The sequence below is a fragment of the Coturnix japonica genome, chromosome 6 (genome assembly GCF_054131305.1).
Source record: "Coturnix japonica strain WE chromosome 6, WE-NBRP24, whole genome shotgun sequence".
In the NCBI taxonomy this organism is placed as follows: domain Eukaryota; kingdom Metazoa; phylum Chordata; class Aves; order Galliformes; family Phasianidae; genus Coturnix; species Coturnix japonica.
This window is the reverse complement of record NC_140668.1, coordinates 1,677,403-1,697,353: the sequence shown is the minus strand read 5'-3', so window position 1 is coordinate 1,697,353 and position 19,951 is coordinate 1,677,403. Positions and strand designations below refer to the sequence as shown.

The 19,951-nt window shown below is 41.4% G+C and overlaps 1 protein-coding gene across 4 annotated transcripts in view; it reads right to left on the bottom strand.

Annotated features, from left to right (window-relative positions):
* The window catches only part of LOC146760220 (uncharacterized), a 54,261-nt gene extending 38,616 nt beyond the window's left edge, over window positions 1–15,645 (bottom strand). Inside the window, exons 1-11 of one of the 4 annotated variants that reach the window (XR_014947347.1) lie at window positions 14,916–15,540; window positions 13,853–13,967; window positions 13,426–13,599; window positions 13,208–13,314; window positions 12,640–12,777; window positions 11,747–11,895; window positions 8,888–8,938; window positions 6,494–6,527; window positions 6,344–6,413; window positions 5,048–5,102; window positions 4,498–4,682 (exon numbers count right to left, since the gene is read on the bottom strand). Coding sequence is in view for 3 of the 4 variants with exons in the window: in XM_085550737.1 (XP_085406863.1) it covers window positions 4,498–4,682; window positions 5,048–5,102; window positions 6,344–6,413; window positions 6,494–6,527; window positions 8,888–8,938; window positions 11,747–11,895; window positions 12,640–12,777; window positions 13,208–13,314; window positions 13,426–13,599; window positions 13,853–13,967; window positions 14,916–15,118 (1,281 nt within the window). In the remaining variant the exon portion in view is untranslated. Of the gene's footprint in view, window positions 1–4,497; window positions 4,683–5,047; window positions 5,103–6,343; window positions 6,414–6,493; window positions 6,528–8,887; window positions 8,939–11,746; window positions 11,896–12,639; window positions 12,778–13,207; window positions 13,315–13,425; window positions 13,600–13,852; window positions 13,968–14,915 lie in introns of all 4 variants that reach the window. The other 3 variants (XM_085550737.1, XM_085550736.1, XM_085550735.1) reach the window with 3 other exon arrangements.
* Between the last annotated feature and the right edge of the window lie 4,306 nt (window positions 15,646–19,951).

Genomic DNA, 19,951 nt, shown 5'->3' with positions numbered 1-19,951 from the left:
TATTTATCACTATATGGATGATATTCTTCTGGCTCAAAAGGATCCATTCACAGACTCTCAGATTGAACATATCAAAGCAGTGCTGGCAACCTCCTCTTTAGTTATAGCTCCTGAAAAGGTACAGAAATCCACGCCCTGGAAATATCTGGGATGGCAAATCACCAATAAGCAGGTGAAACCGCAAAAATTAACCATTGCTACAGACATTTCTACCCTTAATGATGCACAAAAACTCCTTGGAGACTTACAATGGCTAAAACCAATAGTAGGTCTCCCAAATGTGCTGCTAGAAAAACTGCTGCCCCTGCTGAAAGGCACGGACCCTTGCACCCCAGTGACTCTTATACCAGAACAAAAGGAGGTGCTACAAAAAATTTCAGACTGTATTACCAAAGGGTTCGTTTCCCGCATGGACCCTACAGTACCATTGACTCTTACCATTTGGAGCAGCGATATGCATCTCCTTGGTGCAGTTACTCAGCATAAAAAGAAAACGGGGGAAAGGGTCCTGGAGTGGATTTCGCCACCTCTTCAAAAACGGAAAACAATAACCACAAAAATTGAAAATCTGGCAGCAGTGGTCAAAAAAGGCCGCATGCGTATATTGGAAATTAGCGGTCTGGAACCACAGACAGTTTATCTTCCCATGGAAAAAGCAACGCTAGACTGGTATTTGCTGAATTCGCCAGATCTAGCTGAAGCGCTTTTAGCCTTGGGAGCTAAAATAGAAACAGGTCCACTTGTTCCACGAGCATTGCAATGGATCGGTGAATGGAGCTGGATTGGCGTGCCTTTGCGAAGGGACAAACCCATCTCGGAAGCTGTAACTGTTTACACTGACGCTGGGAAAAAGACACGCAAAGCAGCTATTGTTTGGCAAAAGAAGGGAATTTGGCAGCAACACACACTGGAGGCGGTCCCTGAAGACAGTTTACAAACACTAGAACTTCTTGCTGTAGTGTGGGCTGTTTCTAATATCACTGAGCCTTTGAATGTGGTTTCAGATTCTCTCTATGTAGTAGGGGTGGCCTCAAGAATTGAGGATGCAATTGTTAAGGAGGTTCAGAACAAGCGATTATATGAGTTATTTTTACAACTCAAGCGAGCCCTCAGGAACAGAACAGAGCCTTACTCCATTATCCATATCAGGAGTCATAAATTAAGCACGGGTTTAGGAGAAGGCAATCAGAGGGCAGATCGGCTGGTATCAGTTGCAGTACCAATGTCACAATTTACTCTGGCAAGGGAAGCTCATGCTACCTTCCATCAGAATGCCAGAGGACTGCAGAGGCAATTTCAGATCTCTCAAACAGATGCTTCTGCCATTGTCAGAAGCTGCCCAGTCTGTGCAAATCACAACAATGGAATGGGTCTGGGAATTGGAGTTAATCCTAGAGGTTTATCAGTCAATGAAATATGGCAAATGGATGTTACCCATGAACCCAGTCTGGGAAGGTTAAAATATGTGCATGTCACCATTGACACCTACAGCAATTTTATCTGGGCAACAGCTCAGGCTGGGGAAAGGGGCATCCATGTAACCCGACACCTCACAGCATGTTTTGCAGTCATGGGAGTATGCAAACAGTTAAAAACAGATAATGGTCCTGCCTACATAGGTCAAAAGGTTCAACGTTTTCTACAACAATGGGGTGTTAAACATATTACTGGCATTCCACACAATCCACAAGGGCAGGCAATAGTTGAACGAGCAAATAGCACCTTGAAAACTTATCTCAAGAAATTCTCAGAAATTCAGGACATGCAGGAAAGGCTTGCTAAGGCACTGTTTGTATTGAATCATTTATGCATAATAGGATCCTCAGATTGTCCTGCAGCCGAAAAACATAAGTTACAGAGCCCAGAATCAGAGAAGCATCTTGAAGAAGAAATGTGGGTTAGGTATAGATGCTTGAAAACTGGGGAATGGAAAGGCCCTGCAAGAGTGCTTTATTTAGGGCGAGGCTACCTTTGTGTTTCAACCCCTACAGGTTCTGAGTGGATTCCTGCTCGTTGGACCAAGCCGGTGACGCCATCGCATCCCGGAGAGCACAGTGAACCTGGATGACTGACTACAGATCGGTGACTGCAGAAAAGTTGGAAGAGTGTCTCCAGCTGATTGAGGAGCCACTCCAGACCTTCATTCGGCATGTTCAGTCAACAGTGACTCAAAATTTCTATGGTCCATATATGGAACTGATACATGCGTTGGTTAACATACGAGGACTGATTCCATCTAATAGATATTACAGGTGTTGGGGATGTGGTGTGCGTGAGCATCAGGCTCAAGCGTTGCTTCTTTGTGGTGGTTGTGGAAAATTGGGTTGGTACCACCAATCAGTCTTTTACATTAACCAACACTTTCTGTGGTGCAGAGAGTGTGATAAAACCTGGTGTGCAGAAGACCAACCGCTAGATTCAGAACCGGAGGATATTTTATCAGTGACCCGTCTTTGCTGGGTGCTTAAGAGATTCGCTCAGAGAGCTCGAGCTGCTAGGAGGTCTCGCATCATAAGCTATCAATGCGGCGGTACAGTCAGAGCTCTTGGGGCCTAACAGCCCTAGGAGTTCTGGTCTGGCTGCAATGCTGTGGTGCATTTTGGGCCCCTCCGCAGCCTAAGGAAAATGTCTGGGTTACGTTAGCCAACAAGACGGGTCAAGATGCCATATGTTTAGCATTGTCATCTCCTGGCAATCCTTTTTCTACCTGCTTGGTAGGCATACCTTTGGACACTCCTCCATGTCCAGAAGGTGTTCTGCCTTGCCAATCAAAAGGTACAAAGGGCTACGCAGACCATTGGGATGCATATATACCACACTTTCCTGTAGCCCCTCTAGAACCACAAGAATTAGAAATTTTGGGATCAGTAAAAGCCGATTGGTGCATATATTTTAATTGGACCGGCAGTTATCGAATTGGGCCTGACAGATCAAAAATCAAACCAAGAAGTGTAAATTCTAGCCTGCTTGTATATAGAAATCAATCAGCATGGTGTAACTATACAAGCACCAGTATATCTGTTTCATCTAACAACCCTATAACATTGCCCTATGGAGTGTTTCTGATATGTGGGGATCGGGCTTGGGCAGGAGTCCCCTCTAAGATAATAGGAGGACCATGCACATTAGGTCGTTTAACACTGCTTACTCCAAATACTTCTATGATCCTCCAAATTCACAGACAGCATTCTAGAGTGAAAAGGGTGACTCATGCCTTTACCCCAGACTGTAAGGATAAGGTACAATTTTGGTCTACAACAGGAAGAATATTTGCCTCTATTTTGTCAGCTAATGTTGCCGCTGCTAAAGCATTAGCCATGCTAAATGGTTTAGGCTGCTGGCTAGCAAAACAAACGAATGCCACCTCAGAGGCATTATCTCAACTACTGATGGATGTGGATTCAGTAAGGCATGCTACACTCCAGAATAGAGCAGCAATTGATTTTCTATTACTAGCACAGGGGCACGGATGTGAGGAGTTCGAAGGCATGTGTTGTATGAACTTATCAGACCACTCCGTGTCTATACATAAACAGATACAAACGCTGCACGCATTAACTAACCGTTTGCAGGTGCAATCTGGTTTTGGTCTTGATGACTGGCTTAGAAGTTTAGGTTTAGGCCCCTGGCTTACTTCTCTACTACAGCATTTGATTACAATCGGTCTGGTACTGATAGCTATCATATTAATAGTTCCTTGCCTCTTTAAATGCTTGCAAAATGCACTAATGAGAATGGTTGACTCAAAATACAATGTATCCTTGGTCGTCCAAAAAGAAAACGGGGGAAATGTGGAGAGTGTTTATGCAGAATGGCTTCATGAGAAAGGACATGAAGAGATTCCTCTAGTTAAATTGTAAAAGAATGAATGTGATTAAAGACAAAGACGGTTTATCCTAGGGACGGTCACGGGCTAAGCAGCTGTGGAGAAATCAGTATGTGAAAAGACAGGGTATGTAGCTAAAGATGAAATATGTATCTAGAAGCAAGGACGGCCTAAGGGAAAAGCAAGATGTGTAGCAAGGTGTAGACAAAGCTGCAAAGAAAAAGTATCTATAAGACTAACCACAAAGGTCAGATGAAGTAATGTCTAATTCACCAATCCTGAGCTTAACTTTTGCAATATGCATGAACTTATTACTGATTGTATAAATGAGATGCTGTAACACCTAATAAACGAGGCTTGTTGACCATGATAGTATGAGACTTGTCTCCCGCGGTTACTTCCAACAAAAATAATGTCTGAGTTTGGCTATGAACAAGATGTTTTCAGTATCAAAATACAATGATTGAATACAGATACGTGATTGAGTATTAACAGGAAAATAGTTTACTGTCACTTACCTGTATTACCCTTAACAAACTCTTCCAATTGAATCATCCCTGTACACTTACTTTTGTGCTTGAGGGAAATGCTGCCCATAGATTTTCCTCACATCTATTTAGGCCCAGGTTTTCACTTTCTTGTTTTAGTGTTTCATGGAATTTATTATGTACCTCTTTGCACTGCCCTTCTTCCTCTTCCACCAATTCATAGTCCTCAAGGTTGCTTGAATCTGAGACATCTTGTTTCAACAACTCTCCACATTCTCCTCTGCTCAGATTTGCACCTGTTGGTTTTTTTTGTTTGAGGCTTTTCTTCTGTGACTTAGGAATTTCAATTCTAGAACTATCACCACCACCTTAAAGCATGAGAAAGGGAAAGAGGAATATGAATCAAATGGGTTATATAAATAGCAGCAGGCATTTTACCCATTAAAAACACAGGAAAGTAGTCATCTGGGACTGTGTGGAAAAGAAGCCAGGTAAGGGCAGGATGGGAGAAGGACACATCAGACACAAAGGCTTAGGAGGGGACTCAGTATGGTCATTTCCATTATCTTACTTATTTTATTCTGACATGACCATCTGTTCTGTTCTTATAACACTACTTTCCTCAATTACTACAGCCAAGTGAAAACAACAACAACAAAAAACGAAATGAAATTATTTAGTAAGTTTACATTTGTATGTCATTGTATTATGAAGTACTTTCCAAATAACTTACCAATATTCCTGAACTTTTGGGGAACATTCATTATCAAGTTTGGCTTCTGTGGCTTCTGCAAATAAAAATACATTTTAAAAGAATTATTTGATCTGTTTTTGTTTGCTTTTTGTTTTAAAGCAAATCCTTTACTTACATCAAATCTTGAACAGTAAATACAACCAGGCTGTCCCCTTTTGAAAGGACTCAGATACTTGCTAGATCCTTCAACTTTAATTACACAAACATTCCTCTCCTCTTGTGTACAAGTCAGTGACTATTCAAAACTATCTGTAAATGCGTAACAATTCTAAAAAGGTATTTTAATCCATTGGTAAAATACAACTACACTCGCGATTACTTACTTGTAAGTATGCACAACTCAAGTATCAATTAAAGTTCCTGAAGCTTGAAGAATAAATTAGTTAATATAACTCCACTTAGTGAAATATCTGTAAATTTCAAAATAATGCTAAAAATTTGAATCACTTCCCCTAAAATCAATGTAAGAAAATAGAAAAAATTTTAAAGTACACATGCTTACATCTCCAGCATTACAGAGTGTGCTGAACTAACAAACTACAGTTCCTAATCACTGCAGAATCCCAGTGCAACAGACTAAATACTCCAGATGCCATTGAAAAAACTGGTAACATGAAAAACTGAAAAAACATTCATAAAAACAGCAGGATAAGCTCATGGAGCTTATAAAGAGAAAAATCCAAATATTCAAAAAATGAAGATAGTCATGCAGTGTGAGATTATATACAAGCACGGAATGTCATCCCACAGAAGGAAAAAAGAAAGAAAGAATAATTATTTGAGCAACTCAAGTATCAAACACTCGAGGAACCTAGTGAGGAAGGAGAGAACCAGGTGATGAACAATTTCACTAGATTTTGATAAATAAATGTTCTTTTTCATTATCGTGTTCTTTTTCATTATTCATCCTATCATGTAAATTAGGGGAAACAATTGTGAAGTTTGAAAGAGAACAGAACAGGTTATTTATTAACTTATCAACTCCTAGGGTTGGCAAATCTCACTCAATGAACAACTAATACAATGTGGTAGTTTATCTTAATATCTACTCTTTTGCCTCAAACCACAAATCTACTGCATGTTCTGCCAAAGTAACAAGTTCTTAGGAAAAACTTACAGCACAAGAAAGGTTGGCAGATGAGAGACTCTTCTTAAGGAGGAAAAAAAAAAAACAAACAAAAGAATTGGCTGGAAAAAGAGTTTCCTTCTATCTCAGAGGAAATTGCCTTCAAATCACTTATTTTACACAACTATTTTCCCATAAAGGCACCATACCTTGGCTGTAAAATCCAGTTCTTCTTCCTCAGAAGTATTGCAGGTGCCATTACTGCCCTCTTTTTCAGAACTTCAAGAACAAAGAAAAGTAAGTACTGGTCCTCTCAAATAATTCCTCAAATAAGCATTTGGTTTTTTTTTAAGACTAACCTTTTTGAGTCTCCTTTGAAAAAGTCATCCATTGCTGTTCAAATATAAATCGACATGTTGAGATTAGATTTTGCATACTAAAAATTAACCAATACAGACATTTAACATGAAAACAGCTCATAAGAGTACAGAAGCTGAAGTGGTCAATTCAATAAGAACAGCATGAAGGAAAGTATTTACAAAACAAATGCTTTTTCAAATTATACTGAAAAACAAATCAGACATATCTACAATATCTACCATTTTTTGCTGCCGTACCTTGCTATGGATTATAAATAAAGTATATTTATAAATACAAAGAAAATCAAAAAGCATACTCAGGAGCTATAGGTTATCCCTAGCTAGAAGAATCACCAGCATTTCTCTACAGTGAATCAAAAAATGATATACTTGAGACAAAAGGAGCTTAGCAGGGCATGCTATACTACACCCCCAAGTTTTTATCAGTTCAGTGAAGGTAGTAACTCACACCTAAGACTATAGGAAAGGTCAGGTCAAAAGGGATCTCTGGAAGTCTCTCAGCCAACTACTTAAAGCCAGCTCAGCTTTGAGATCAGGAAAAGTCGGTCAGGGTTTTATTCAGTCTAGTCTTGAACACCTCCAAGAGAAGGTTCACAACTTCTCTATTTTGCCATCCTTATCATGGCAACACTTTTCATCTCCAGCTAGAAACCATCTTGCTTTCATTTATACCTCTTGCCATCTTCGCTTCCTGTCAAGTACCACAGGGAAGCATCTGGCTTTGTCTTCTCATCTGCATTGGACGCTGCAGTTAGGGCCCTTCAAAGCTGCCTCTTCTTCAGGCTGAGTAAGTCTACTTTCTCAGCCCTCTCTCACAGGGCAAATACTCCTTCAAAAATATGATGGCTCCCTAGAGAATTAGCTTGCTATTGATCGATCGACCTCTCATGTAGAAGGAACTCAAAATTACAGCCAAGGCACAGTCAAGTGAGTGCTAAACAGGGGCTGACAATCGCTTCTCTCAGTCTCCTGGCTTTGCTACTCTTAGCACAGTGCAAGCTGCAGCCCTTAGCTGCCAGAGCACCCTGCTGCCTCATGCTCAGCTTGCCTTCTGACAGGTCTGTGTCCTTTCTCAGCAGAGCTGCTCCCCTGCCATGCAGTCCCATCATGTTTTGTAGGAAGGGGCTTTTCCACCCCAAATGGGTCTTGGTATTTGCCCCCGATGGATTTCTTAAGATGCCTGCCAGTCTATTGCCCTGGCTCATTGAAGTCCCTCTGAATGCCAGCTCTGTGCTGAAGCATATCCAACAATCGCTCTTACTTCAGATCATTAGCAACCCTGATGAGAGCGCCCTGCAGTAAATCCTTCAGGTCACCGTTCTAATGAAAACTGCAGTCTAGGAACACAATTTTTGAAGCGCTAACACCTCTTAACAACTAAAACATAATAGAAGGGCTTTCTGATTCCCAGCACAGAAGGGAAAACAGACATATCTGATCTCCACATAGAAATCATAATTCCTGAAGTTTCTGAACTGTTAAATATTATAACAAAAAGAAGGGTTACTACTAACAGCCTACAAATGAGTGTACAAATTTTGCCTTTCCTAAACACAGTATGCGAGAACATTCCCTGATCTGAACACAGCTTTCTGATGATGCAGTACAGTATAAATGTTCAAAGAAATCTCATGTAGAAAAAAGCTAGAGGCTGAAACTTCCCATCTGAGGGCATCTTAAATGGTTCAAATGCTAACAATCTGATTTTTGATGTTTTCCACTACAGAAAACACAGAATATTCTTAAATGCTAATGGAATCCTGCTGTATGTAAAGCTAAGTAACTAACTCAGTACTATGACTCTATCTGCTAACTTTCCATGCAGAACAGAAAATTGCTGCTGTGTGGAACAATTAAACTCTGGACGAACGACTTCAGTTACATCTTCAATGAGTACCACTAGAAGTAAGGAAAACAGCTCATTAAATTACCTACACTTTTGCTTTCAACATATAAATACTGCCAATGGTCCTGCTATCCTTTAGAAGGCGAGACAGGAATTTGATGAGATAGCTTTCAGCTAGACCAAAACCACAGCCATGATGCACTGACACAGAAATGAGATCTAGTCTCCAGGGACCACTTTAACTGAAGCCTATATCACCATTTCTGAGCAAGAGGAGAACAGATTACAAAACAAACAACCCCAAAACAAACACTATCGCAAGTGATAAAAGCAAATGCTGAATTCAGTAATAAGGGACTCATGCAAAACATGCAAAGAAACAAAAGCTGCCCCAAATCCACTCTAACTCATAGATCTTAAATCATCAAGATACAGATCTGCAAGATAATAAGCACCTATGATGAATAAGTATTTGTCTATCACAAGACATGTGTGGTATTTAAAATACTGCTGTGCAGAATGAATACCTTCACTCGATTCTCCTGTTCTCGGAGTCTGCTCAGGGGACTGTTGCATTTCTATATCCATTAAGGGAAAGGCATGGAAAGGACAGACAACAATGACATCAGAATAAATGCGGAATCTCACAAGTTTGGAAAACACAAAAAGCACACACACAAAGCTACAGCACTGGGAGAATGCGCTGTGACTATGACATGCATTTGCGTGCACGTGTACATCTGTGTGTCAAAAGAGAAACTGTGGAACACTACCTTGACATCAAATTCTTTCACAATAAATCTGTTACTTTTCTCTGGAGCAGAAGGTTGTCCTACTTACATGGATTTTATCACATACACATGCAGTGCTGTGGAAAAACAGCTACTATCAGAAACATACACTTAAGAGAAAGTTTAAAAGAATCACAGGATGGCTTGGGTTGAAAAGAACCTCAAGATGATTTCTCATCCCTTCTGGCTTTTCTCTGTTTCCTTAAGAGGGAATACAGGAAAAGTTTTATCTGACCTCAGGAGATAAAAATCACACAGAAGTGATAATTTACTTTTGTAAAGAGTTTTACAATGCTGAGACAATTCCTCTAATCATAGAAACACTAAGGTTGGAAAAGATTATCAAGTCCAATTGCAAATGACTCAGGGAAACACTGAACAATACACTAGTATGTGCTGCAGAGGCCAAACATACTGTCACTGCGAACATACTAGAAACAGAAATAGCACAACTACTGTTTTCCTCAAAAATAAATTGTTACTTAAAATCTAAGAGATCGGTCATTCAGTATGTTCTGGAAGCCAATCTGTACGTGATTAATAAAAGGGTTCATGTTCTGACACCCAAATAATCATGAGCAAACTTGTTGAAAAATGCTGACCTGTTCAACATTCTTCAGAATCTCCTCTTCTAATTAGAAAGTACAAAAGTAGCAGAAAGGATAAGGTCAAAATTTTAGATAGCAGAAAAATAAAACAGAAGAGCAAAAGACAATAAAAGAATTCCAAAGTGGGTATTTCTCTGGTCTCTCTCTCAACATCCCAGCTTCTCCTCTAAAGGACACTTTTAAGACTGTTACTGTGGCATATTAAAAGGACTCTCATGATTCAGGGTGTAGATGCAATCAGAGACTGCAGAATTAATTCCAATATTGTTTCTACTACGCTACTGAACTTTCTCTCTGCTCCCTCCTACTCCTCTGCTGGGGTCATCTTTAAGAGACTGAGCACAGGGAGAATCACAGAATGGTTTGAGTTGGAACAGACCTTTAATATCATCTAAATCCAACTCCCTGCTATAGGCAGGGACACCTCCCTCTAGACCAGGTTGCTCAAAGCCCCATCCACCTTTGGCTTTGAATGCTTGCAGGGAGGGAGCATTTACAACCTCTCTGGGCAACCTGTTCCAGTGTCTCATCCCCCTCACAGTAAAGAATTTCTTCCTGATATCTAGTCTAAATGTACCCTCTACTTGGAAGAAGAAACCCTCAAATCACATATTTTAAATTAACCCAGGCCTGTTAGTTCTTACAATGGGGTACCAGAGCAACTATCTACGTGCATGGAAGGTAGCAACTGAGTGGATTTGGATAAAAAAAAGTATTTCAATGATTAAACCAACTGTATCGAGCCCCACTGAAAAACAAGCAAACAAAACTTCAAAACCAAGCTACGAAGAAACTTTTTCAACCACTCTCTAGTTCAAAGTAACTGCTCCTAAGTCAAAGGCAACATCACTTGGGTCTAAAATCTATTCTTCCATCTGGGATAAGTCCAGGAAGAAAAAATATGCCATGTATTCTTTGTTCATATTTCTCAGTCTTTATAATAAAAAAGTAATGAATTGTGTTTGAACAGTCTGCTGCCCATCTGACACATGATTCTCACAAAACCCTTAAAAATAAGGAACAAATAAAACCTCGTACATTGGGGCTTGAAACGTAAACTGCAAGGCAATCTCTTTCATACTAAAATAGCAACTTCCTAAGATTCATTTAGGGCAATTTGAGCTTATAAACGCTGCCTGGATTTTACAAATTCATTGAAGGAATGTATTTCTTTTATTTACAAGGCAATGAGAAAATATAACAGTTTTTCTGGATCACAAAGTCTTTCTTGGTTTTTTTTTTTCTTTTTTAAATAAAAGTAATTGAAAAAAACATTACTTTGATTATAAATCAAACCATGTCCAAAAAGATACGGTATATACAAACAATGTACTCTTGTTGCTTATGAAGTTATTTTTCCAAGACAATTTTTGTTATGTCTCCACAACACAAACAAAAGCAATTGTAATTGAAGGTGAGAAATTATGTCTCCCAAAAAAGGAGCTTTATGCAGGTGAAACTATTAAAATTAAAACAGAGTGACAGAAATCCAGTGGTAATCAACAAAAGATGCATCTTCTTGCAATTCATCTGCTGCTTCGCCGCTACAGAAGATAAAACTACTATTTGGGATGAAACTACAGCTTTTGCAATTGGATTTTCTGAATAACAATCTAAATGAGCATCTCGTAAGTAAAACTGCACACCCATAAAACAAGGCCACTTTAACCTATTTTGTTTTTTCTCTTCCCTCCTCCCCCTTGCTAAAGGGACAATTTAAATAAATGGGCAACCTGATGTGCTGAAAGTGACAACTGTATGAGCAGATGGATGTAGTGCACACAAACCACAACTGTCCCCACAGCCTGTGGAGATGCAGTGTAAACTAGCAGCAAGCAAACACATTCATAACACTTCTTATTACAGTCCACCTGATGCTTCCACTGAAGTCCACACTGAGCACGGTGAATTTAAAAGATGCAAACCAACCTAAGGAAGGGGCCAGCACGATTCTGCCCATTAGCTCTACCACGTTTAAGTATCCTACCTCCTCTGCTCGAAGCAGCTGCACCCAACGTAAAGCCAGCAGCTCTTGCCTGGTGAGGAGTCACCGGCACTGGGATGCCTCCTTCAGCACCTGCAGAAGCTTCCCCTGCGTTCTCACGGTCTGCATATTCTGCCAGTTTTTTACTAAGACTATGGAGAGCAAAAAAGGAAATGCATTTGGGAAAAATAATCCCATAGCTACATAAACACTTAATGGGATAATAAGAGCCTTATACTATCCATCCTAAACATAACCATAGCCAAAACAATTTTCATATTCAGTAAGTGTAACATACTTTACTTTTTGCAAACTGTAACATACTCAAATATTCTGGACACATCTATTTTATAGATGCACATCCAGATCTATGAAGTTATTTACTTCTGCTCGGTACCCTTTGCAGTCCAGTTTTTACAAATACAACCACTCTTATGAATGAACAACCACGGATAAAATGCTTATGTGTCGGAGGAGTTAAACTGTTTAGTAATTTAACAAAAGAAATAACAGCTAGATCTCCTCTGAAACAAAACAGGTGGTTCCTGGTCAGTGGAACTGAAGACAGTAATAACAAGGGTTCTGTTTTGAGAAGAATTTACAAACATTTCAGTTTTTCAAGTTGAACTTCTGCGTCTGTGGGCTACAGACACATTTTAATAGTGTATAGCAGGCAGACATCAGCTTAGAAACAAACACTTGAAATCTTACAGAGAATTTTGAGCAGAAGCCCTTTTCTCAACTTTCAAATTAACACCAGACACATGAACAGTACACGTGAGAAGATGTCAACGAACACATCTTCAAAATAGCACCGTTAAACTTGGTGCTGTTACCAAAAAGGTTCAAACTCAACACTGATAACTAAAAACCTAGCAATAAATTTAAAAGTTTACCTAGCATTTCCATGAATAATAGCATAGTCCTCAGCTGTCCATCCATTAACGTCTTTATGGAAAATTTCAGCCCCATAGCGAAGAAGCATTTTTACCAACTTAAGCTCCCCACCGGCTGCTGCAGTCATAAGTGGGGTTCTACAGCATCCAAAATACAAGACAAACCATACAATTTAGTCAGACATTGTAATTATTTTAATTCCCATTTGCTCAATCTCAAAGAAAAATCAAATCACTTTATGAACAGAAAAAAAGCTTCTATATTAACAACACTTGCATACAAACTTGGCATCAATTTGAAAAACTCTCTCTGGCATAACAGCAATGTTGCTGGCACAATGGCAATTTTCCTGCCACAGCAGCTACCATAAACAATGTTTTCTTGCAGTTCTCAATGCAGAAAACATGCAATAATGCATGTCACCTGCCAAGCTGAGACCTGCTTTCGCCAGTCACTCAACGAGCTCTTTCTCTGTGTCTTTCTACTTCAATGCTCATTCCCATCCCTCCCATCAGTCCAACCTGAAGACAACTAAGGTGACCTGCAGAGTTTAGACCATCTCCTCACCTTTCACATGGATCTCGAGTGTGAACATCAGCTCCTTTTTTAAGAAGGAGCTCTACCATTTCTTTGTGATTTTCAGAGATTGCAAGAGTAAGAGGAGTACATCCGTCCTGAAAGAACAGAAATAATTCAAGTTAAAAATCAAAAGAAACAAACAAAAAATCTACAATAAAAATATCAATGCAACTTTTTGAACTTCTCTATTGAATCTCGAAATGTACCTTATTCTGAGCATTAATACGGGCACTGTGCTCAATTAACATCCCTGCTAGAAATCTGTTAGGAGCTACAGCAGCCAAGTGAAGGGCAGTGTTGCCACCAGCATCTGCCAGGTTCGGATCAGCACCGTGCTCTAGCAGGATCACTGCACATCTTTCTTTCTGGCATTGTACTGCCTGGAAACAACACACACACACACAAAAAAAAAAGGTAAAATTTCCAGCAGTCATATTTCACTGTGTCACTACTACTACAACTTCCCATTCCTGGAATATAAAAGCATCTGCCAAGATTAGCTAGCACACGCCAAACCCACACTGATTACTGCATGCATGTTTCTACACAGACTTACTTAAAGAATCTGGAAAGACATCATTTAATACATAATCAATAATTCCTACTTGCAGCAACATAGTATGTTCTACTTACCTTCATCAGTGGAGATCTGTTATCACCGTCCAAAAGATTTAGCTTACACTTGTTTTCTACTAGAAACGTAACGACATCCTCACGTCCATTTGCACAAGCAAGATGCAGTGGTGTCCTAAAAGTGAAACGTGTAAATTGAAACAGACAGCTAAATAAATATTTTCACTCTGTGGTACATGAACGGGGCAAATTGCATTTCTTTATCCCAATTACCTCCCAAAATAAACAAAATAAAATAAAAACAAGCTTATTCCATTACCAGCGTGCACCAAACCATGTCCCTTAGTACAACATCTACATGTTTCTTGAACACCTCCAGGGATGGTGACTTTACCACCAACCTGGGCAGCCCATTCCAGTGCACAACCACTCTCTGGAGAGGCTTATCCTAGCATCCAACGTGAACCTCCCCTGGTGCAAGCTGAGGCTGTTCCCTCTTGTCCTAACAGCTCCCATCATGGGCAGGCTGATGAGTACCCTCCATAAGACCAGCTTCCTCCAAGGCAGAGAAGATGAGGACGAAATAACAGGCAGAACGTCAAATAACTCATCATGCCTTGTCACAGACATGGAACAACTCGAGGGTGACTGTCCCCACTGAGAAATTCCCAAATAAGTATGCAAGATCCTTCACCTCTGAATAGAAGCCTGACAATATTGATCTGAGCACTGTATTTATTATTTATTTAGCACAGTGTACCGCAAAGAGCTCGAATGAGTAACGGAACTGTAACAAACACAACTTTGTGCAGGAGCCCCTCGTCACCCAAAAGCAGCCGTTACCAAGCACTGGGGAATATGACAACCTAAAGGAACCACCATCAGCTTCGCAAGCAAGAAAGCCTTCATGAAGCCAGCAGCCTTATCGCTGCCCTTTCTCACCAGCCCCCAACAGAGCTCTCAGCTCGGAGGAATGCCGAGCAGCGCTACGAGGGAGCCAGGCCAGGAGGGCACATCGGAGCGGCCTCTACCGGCCGTCCCAGCCATGCGCGGCCCCCGTTAACAGCAGCCCTCTGTGCCCAGGTCATGCAGCGGGGATCCCGGCCCGGCCCGCCGCCCTTACCGCTGCGCTTTGTCGCGCTCGTCGATGTCGTGCTTCTTCAGTCCTTGCTGCACCAGGGCCAGGTCTCCCGCAGCGGCCCCTCGGTGCAGCTTGGTCAGCTCCTTCGGGCGGATCTCGTACGCACCGGCGGAGCACGCCGAGGCGGCGCTGCCGGGCGGCGGATCCCGTTTCTTCTTCTTTACGAACCTGAGTATCTTCTTCATGTCGTCTTAAAACTCTGCCGGGCCGAGCCCCGAGCAGGACGCGGAAACAGGGCGCACGCTCAGGAACCGCGGCCCAACCCACAGGCTGCAGGGCAGCCTCAGGCTCCCAGCCGGAGCCGGGAGCCCCACGTATGCGTTATACGTGCGATATTAAGCGACAGTAAGCGATAGTAAGCGATAGTAAGCGATATAAAGAGGATACACACCCGCGGAGAGCAGGAGTGTGCGCGTCTGTAGGCTCGGCTGCCTCAGAAAGCGGTTGGCAACGGTGTGTCCTGGGGCCGTTGCCTTTGGAATAGTCACGGGGATAACCGTCTGCAGGGTTATTTCTTGCCCTACTTGTGGGTATTATTTAATAGGGATCTCAAAGCACGCGTTTTTAACCTGTTACTAAACTAGTTGTCAGCTTTCTGTCTTCAGTTTTCCCATCTTCCCCCCCCTCCTCCCCTCCACCTTTGTTCATACTGTTTATTAAATCTTTAATATGGGTGATTTTGAATAATATTTTTAATTCATTCCTGTTAAAAACAAATAGTTCCATTTATTTTTTTTTTTTCTTCAGAAATTGGTATTTCCTGTCACGGTTCCTCATATTCTCAGTGTGTTCTCTTTGGTAATCTGGAGCTTTCTCTAAGAACCATCAAGTAATTGCTATTCCTATTGCTGTCTGCGTGAGGTGATTCCTGTTCTGTTACCCAGTACAAGATCCACGTAGCACAGTAAGATTTTCAAGTAAGGGCTTAAGTGTGGCTTAAGTGTTGCATAAGCATTGGCATTTGGGTTAGTCTGCTAAAGACTCACCTTTCCTTTGACATAACAATACGGCTGGATAATTTAGCTCACAATCCTCGCAGCTCTGAGGTACAAAATGGCAGTCTAAAAGGTCTCCTTTCGCAGTCTTTATTTTTCCCCTATTAAATCACTGTGTGTATTTTGCTTATTGAAGAGTAACAATGGCAGTAAAGGCTTGTTGGACTGATCACAGTGTGCTGCATGTTGTCTGGTCATAGAATCTTTTAATCATAGAATGGAATGGCCTGGATTGAAAAGGCCCACAATGACCATCTAGTTTCAACCCCCCTGGATATAGCCACATCCAGCCTGGCCTTGAATGTCTCCAGGGATGGGGCATCCTCAACCCCCTTGGGCAACCTGTTTCAGTGAGTTACCAACCTCTGTGTGAAAAACTTCCTCCTAATATCTAACCTAAACCTCCCCTGCCTTAGTTTCAAACCATTCCCCCTTGTCCTATCAGTATCCACAGGTGACTTACTACACCTGATTTGCAGCTGTTGTGTTTACAAGCTGGGAAATCTGGCTGGGCAGATAGCATGTTTCTGCATTGCTTGCTCCAGGGCTTTGAAGAGAACTGGGCAGTTGCAGGTAGAGACTATAGCAGCTCTAGCTCTGTCTAGGTTGGAGAGCTGGAGCTGAGGTGGTGCTTTTGATGTTACACTGCCTGCCCTATGCAACCAATGTGTATGCTTAGATACAGTTTTGCTTGTTCCTGGTCCAGTCTGAAGCTCTCACACTGTATCTCATGCACATGGTCTGTTAATCCTCAGCTGGATTAACAGCTAGTTTCTATTGATAATGCTGAAAGAATTCCTTTTGGCTTACCCTAAATGAAAAAGATGCAGCTATGCTTCCCATTTTAACAATGAAAATTAAGAATAGGTTTCAAGATTGAAAAAAAATATATCATTTATTTGCTTTCTTTATGACTCCATTTTCAGTTGACAGAAATACATGACTTGCAGATTTTCAAATGGAATATATGGAGTTGCAACTAAAAGTTTGATTATGTCTCTCTACCAGACCTCTACAAGTCTCATTTTACCAGAGAGAAATATCCTCCTTCTTACTTGTGTCACCGCTTCTGGCAGTAAATACATTTGTGAGTGACTGTTTTTCAAGGCTGAAGCACAGGAAGAGTAAAATTTCATCAAAACTGTGATGAACACCTGGAGTTCTCACTGAGAATGGCAATCACTGCCATTAAAGCAGCCTCATGTGGTTGTTTCACAGAAACAAGATCACATATCCCACTAGTTTTGTGGGTTTTTTGGTCTCTTTTTTACATGCTTTAATAATGAAGACTAAAAATTAAGTTTTGTTATTTTGTATATGCAGTGTTTCTTCCTGAAGTTCACACCTTACTGCCACTCTTGCCAGTATCAGTACAGCACAGGGCCTGCAGTCATCTCCCTGCCTCCCCAGACCAAATCCAAGAATCATTTGCTTCTCATAGGCCTCAGATGAAAATACTATTTTATAACAACTCTAACCACATTAAGGACAGTGAGACACTTTAAGTCAGTGCTGTGCAGTTCTACAAACTTGGCAAATACCTCTAATGCAGGAGGAATGTCTAATGTGCAGCCTGAGGTCTTCGATACCACAACTAAAGCAGATCTAAACCAGAAAATACTTACACCAGCATGTTAGTGTAAACCTTCTCTAGTGTTAACTACGGTTTGCCATAGCATCATGGCAAGTCTCAAAACCACAAACGTGGGGAAATAACGAATGGCAGGATTTTCAGAGTAGCCTATGGTCAGCACAGCTTGGGAATTCAGCTCTCCTAGGCCCTCCAGGAAAATGTCATCATGCATTTTCCTCACAGAATTACTTAACTAGTCTCAGGAGCTTGCAAAACCCACAGAGGTTTTTAACTAGCTTACTGAAGCAAAGGCTTGAAGGTTGCCCTGAGGGGCTTCATTCGTTTTGCTTTGTGGCTGAGCTGTGGTTTCCAGTCTGTCACTTCCAGCCTTGAGCCTGAAAGAGAGACAGGCCTTGCTGTGGACATTCACAAGAGCACAACTTCTGAAAGAGCAGTCTTTATGGAGGGAAACTGACAACTTCTACTTTCAAAAACTCACGTTACTTCATTGCATTCCCTTCTATTAGAATTCAAAAAATAGCTTTTTGAAAGGAACATGCACACAATTCTCCCAGCATGGAAAAAGCAACTTCTTGATTGGCAGCCCTCCTAATTACAGGTTAGTAAAACAAGGCAACCAACTTTCATATCACTGAATCTACCCTGCTGAAACGATGCTCAGTCTGCTACAGCAACCTGAGCTCATGCCCCCACTGTTACCTTAAGCTGCTCACAGGAGCAGACACGGAATGCAGCAGCCCCATTCCTTCCCAGTCACTGTCACAGCTGAGTGCACGCTGAAGCATCCTGAGCTACAGAAATGTCCCAGAGAAGGAATCAGCTCTCCACTCTGGGTTGTTACAGCAAAGACCTGAGCACCACTCTCTGGGAACTACGTGGAAACTTAGGAAAGACATGGAGAAACCTCAGAGTCCAGAGCTTTGATGTGAGTATATGGCTTGTGTTGTCATGTAATTTGCTGCCTGTTTACATTAAACATCCCCAATATGGCTGCAGTCTTTCATGTGGCTCAAGCTTAGCAAAAGGGCCAATTCACAGTTGGGCGTCGAAGGCAGGAGCTTGGGCTCCTCCTAGAATCAGGGAGGGGGAGAATTCAGAAATACCCATTGCTCATCCACTGTTAGGTTCATGTCAGCTTCAGTGCAGAAACTTGCAGGGGGAGCAAAGTGTTTCTGTGTATCCACTAGAAGGCTGTTTCTAACACACTGCTTTGCCCCTCCAGCTTGTGAAAAGCACCCAGGCCTGCTAGTGGCATTATGTACCTTGAACAGCTGGCCTAGAGCTTAAGTATTTCAAGGTCTCATTGTTCAGAAGCATAAGGCAGAGGCAGCAGCAGAGGGAAGTGGGTCCAGAGGTGACAAGCCTAGAAGTAAGCAAGCCAACAGGGGTCCCTGCACATCCTTCAGAGAAAGTACCTCAGAGTACTGGGGAGATTCAGTCTTCCTCTTGCTCTGCTCCTGCTGCGGGCAGGGCATCTGTGAAGAATGGACAAAGTGAGACACATTCAGTCTCTTGCAGTGAGTTTTCCTAAGTCTGTTAAGCCCTGTCATCAAAGCTTTGCCATGCTCTCTGTGGGGAAGTGCAGCTGCAAGCTTTGTTAAAAATTGGTGTTATCTAGCTTTACAACGTGAGTTTTCCATTTATCATGTTCTGTGTTTTTTTTCAAGATTGTAATAGGGCCCTCTGTCAAAAGAAGCCCAACTCTATGCAGAGAGATGTGCATAATCAGGCAGAGCTTTCTAAAGAACAGCACCTGTTGCAGAACGGCGGGAGAAAAGCAAACGATCACACCTGTCATTGACATATGATCAGCTAATCTCGTTTATTCCTTGGCTGCGTGTACATTTATAATACGGATAATTAGCTCATACATATTGCAAAAGTGGAGCTCATCATTGGTTCCCAATTACATACCATCCCCAAGTATCTTTGCAGCTTCTTGTTATCATCCTGAAAGCTACTCCCTTGCTGAGTTCACAAAACCATGGCTAGTTTCTCACCATCCCAGGGCATCCTGTTGTTCTCACTGTCCTTGCAGGTAGTATGGCTGCTTGATTAACTGCACCGTGTTTACGACCCTTCTCAGCTAACTAGCTGTAAAAAACACTCTCTACATTTCCCCCGTTTTCTTTTAGGCTGAAAAGGCTCCGTTTACCGACCGACTAACCATATTTCACAAACAATTCAGTTCATTTGTTCAATTAGTTCTCATGCTGTTTATCCTGCTCCGTAGCTGCTGCTCTGTGAACTCCTTATCTTGATCCATGGCTGCTGCTCCATAAAATTCTTCTTGTATTACAACAATTTCAAGATACTGCCTATAGAATAACAACACTACTTATATTAATAACATAACTATGATAACTCAATCAAGGCCTTGATAGACAATACTCTAAAAATGAAAAAAGAGACAAGTCAAATACAACATA